Source organism: Trachymyrmex cornetzi, unplaced genomic scaffold, assembly GCF_001594075.2.
Source record: "Trachymyrmex cornetzi isolate Tcor2-1 unplaced genomic scaffold, Tcor1.1 scaffold258, whole genome shotgun sequence".
Classification (NCBI taxonomy): domain Eukaryota; kingdom Metazoa; phylum Arthropoda; class Insecta; order Hymenoptera; family Formicidae; genus Trachymyrmex; species Trachymyrmex cornetzi.
This window is the reverse complement of record NW_017297248.1, coordinates 163,853-167,217: the sequence shown is the minus strand read 5'-3', so window position 1 is coordinate 167,217 and position 3,365 is coordinate 163,853. Positions and strand designations below refer to the sequence as shown.

The 3,365-nt window shown below is 29.8% G+C and overlaps 1 protein-coding gene across 1 annotated transcript; it reads right to left on the bottom strand.

The window, feature by feature from the left end:
• Nucleotides 1-688: 688 nt before the first annotated feature.
• Nucleotides 689-3,257, bottom strand: LOC108761627 (decaprenyl-diphosphate synthase subunit 2). Its single transcript, XM_018508243.1, has 7 exons — nt 3,134-3,257; nt 2,106-2,477; nt 1,908-2,033; nt 1,606-1,810; nt 1,215-1,481; nt 966-1,121; nt 689-859 (listed from the first exon to the last, which is right to left on the bottom strand). Exons 2-7 carry the CDS (start codon nt 2,438-2,440, stop codon nt 704-706), a joined length of 1,245 nt encoding a protein of 414 aa, XP_018363745.1. The 5' UTR covers nt 2,441-2,477; nt 3,134-3,257; the 3' UTR covers nt 689-703.
• Between the last annotated feature and the right edge of the window lie 108 nt (nt 3,258-3,365).

The following is a 3,365-nucleotide window of genomic DNA, read 5'->3' as shown; positions in this document are numbered from 1 at the left end:
AACTTGCATAGCTGCATAAACGTATGCATAAAGAAAATTATCCATTCGCATATCTCCTACAAAGACGCACGTAAAATGTGATTGGATAATTTTATTTATGCATACGTTTATGCGGCTATGCAGGTTGTGTGGATATACCCTTACGGCAATCCTTGTTCTCATACCTTACGACTGGGCGTAAGTAGGACCCGGACCAACAATACATAGAAGAAGATCTTCGACGCAGCCAGAGTAAACTCACCTAACCCTAACTTGACTTAATCTATAATCGGGATCATGACATTGGCTGGTATTAACAAAAAGTACAAGTGTAAGTATCAATTTAATTAAATATCTGTTTTATATACTCTACAATATATTATAAAATACAAAAATTTAACATAATTTAATTTATGTATATATATATATATATATATATATACACACACATAATATATTTATAACAATTCTATAAAAAGAAAGCATTTATATATCAAAACATTTGATTCTGATATGAAAATATTTATAAAATATATAACAATCTATATTTTATATAATAAATATTTTATATTATAAATTTAATCATTGTTTTTTAACAACTTTATCTAATCCACCTAAAGTTCTTTTTCTACATAATTTTGCTTAATATATACAAAAATATATATTGAAATTTTGCCTTGAAATTTTTACTGAACAATAAAATAAAAAATAAAAACTTTTTTTGTTAAAAGTCACCTATAGCTACAATAATATTAGATAATGCCTTTCTGGCATCGCTTTCTTTAAATACACTTAAGATTTCCATTGCCTTTTGTGAGTGTTTCTTCACAAGCTCTTTAGTCAATCCAATGCCTGGACCAGCTGCAACAATGTCAAGTACCTATAAACATAAATTATTCATATAATCTTCTGTTGAACACACGATAAAGGATAGCAATTAATTTTATTGTGGATCAATTTTATTAAATATTAATTATTTTAAAAACCTTTAAATAATCAACGTTCTCAACTGAGTCCAATCCCTTATCAAGCTCTATTAAAAGTGATAGATCATGTTCAACATGGAACATGATTGGAGCAGCACACAAATTTTGCAAAATTCCCTTGTCTTTATTAATGCATAAACCTAAGTCCAAGGAAGCCTGTAAAAAAATTATTACAAAAACTTGTTAAAAATATTATAAGTATTTTACAAAAATTGTGGTAAAAGATGAAATTTATTTAAAATACATTACCTGCCAAGCTAAAGCTAAATGTTTGCCAAATTCGTATCCCTTCTCTTCTATTTCTTTGCTGTGACCAGCTATTTTTAATGTACTTTGGCAACTTTTTCCAAGTAACGATCCAGCACCATAAGTGTTCAAAAGTGTCCATTCCTTCAGTGCGTAACCCGTGCGATCCTCAGGTGGTATTGACGGTATGGGAAAATTTTGATTGTCTCTGCGGGCTACAAACTCTGCTTGACATAAGTCTCTTACTGCAGCTGATATTAATAACAAAAGCTGAAAAACATCTTTTTTATTAGAAACCTCTTAAATTAAAAAAAAATAATTTGTTCTTTTTTGTTGTAACAAAATACAATGACACACAGCATAAGCAAGAAAAACAGCGAATATGTATATTTACATCTTGATTTTTGAGAGCTGCCATTTCGGTACAACTAGTGCTAAGCAAATAATCACCACATAGCAATGCTATTTTATTGCCGAAAGTTATGTTGTTCAATTCTGTGGAGTCCATAGATCCTGTATCTATATTTATATTTACCAGTCCTCTATGTATTAAATTGCTAGTGCGTATCATTTCTGTAATCTCCGCCAGTGCTCTTTGACTGAAGCACATTTATATATTTAATATTTATATTTTTTCCTTCATGGTATATATTTTTTGTAATATCAGCAGGATTTAAATTTTTATGTTTAGTGTACCTGTGTAATACACCAGCAGCTTTATCCTCTTCTATAGGTTTTGCATTCAAGTGACCAGCAGCTTTGGAGATTAGCAGCAAAATGAGACCAAATGCCTGCGTATTACGTCCATTATAAATAATGGCCCTGTTAAAAAAAAAAGAAACAAAAAAAGTACAGATAAATTTTCTATTTCTAGGAAAACTTATGATAATTTACTTGGCTGTTTTTAATACAGGATGATTTGATCCAACTAGCTTTCTCAAGTGCAACGCAACATTGGCAATCTCGTCACTCAATAACCATCTTAAGCTTAAGAAGGACGTTGGATATCCAACAATCTTCTCTGCCTCTGACATAGTTTTATTCCAGTCTGTCTTTTGACTCACTGCTAACTTGTTTTCCGCTCGATTAACGTTACTGAAGTGGAATCTATCTCGTGCAGAAATACAAACTGCTCTTTGAGTTTGGAAAGTCTTACATGACTTCCACAGAATCATAGTCACAGAATTGCTTTCTTTCCAAATTTTGAACACAGCTGTATTTACAGACATCGTTTAGTTAATTTTTTAAACTATCGTGGATGATATTCTAGAAAAAAATCAATTGATCAGCAAATATAAATTTTAACTAAAGTTCATTTCACTTTACCTCTAAAAGAATTGATGAAAAAAATTATTTGTTCAGATTTACAAGCATAATATTAAAAAAAGCTTTTAAATACAATATTAAGTACACAAGAATTTAAATATAATACAGTTGAGGAACTAGTATGCCTTAAAGATTAACAGAAGAAATATGAATCATTAAAACTTTCTCTTCTGACCTATATATATATATAACTTTCCAAAATTTCTCGTACAATCGTTTCACCTATATTTTTACACAAAAAAATTGTTTTTTATATTGAAAACTTCTATTAAAAGCTCCTGAAAATCCTAGTCAGAAAGTTGACATTAAATTAATATTAATAAAATTATATTTTAAATAAATTTGTGTCAACATAAAATTATATTAATCTGTAAAAATTTCTAACGGCTACTTTTTTATCTTCAAAATCAAATTTAAAAAAGAAACTGAACATATCAAATAAAAAATAAGAATAAATGACTTTTGAAAGAGATGGAATATTTATAAGAGATGGAAAAATAGGTCAGAGAGACAATTTATTCACATGTACGTAAAAACGGCGTAATAATCAGATATGAAATTAACAATTTTTTCATAGCATTTATCAAGGCACTTACCAATCCCTAGCGGATTAAATTAAATAAAGGAAATATCGTGCGCAGCTTAACAGTTGTTTCGTATTCGCGAGCCTGAGATGTATGCTACGCTCACGTACATACATCTAAACATGATGGAAGTTAATGATGAAAGAATTCACTCACTGGATGCATTTCATGCATTCAGTATTACGACCGCTCAGTGAGCTCTTATGCTGGATTCACACTGTATCCGATTTTCGTCGTACGACGC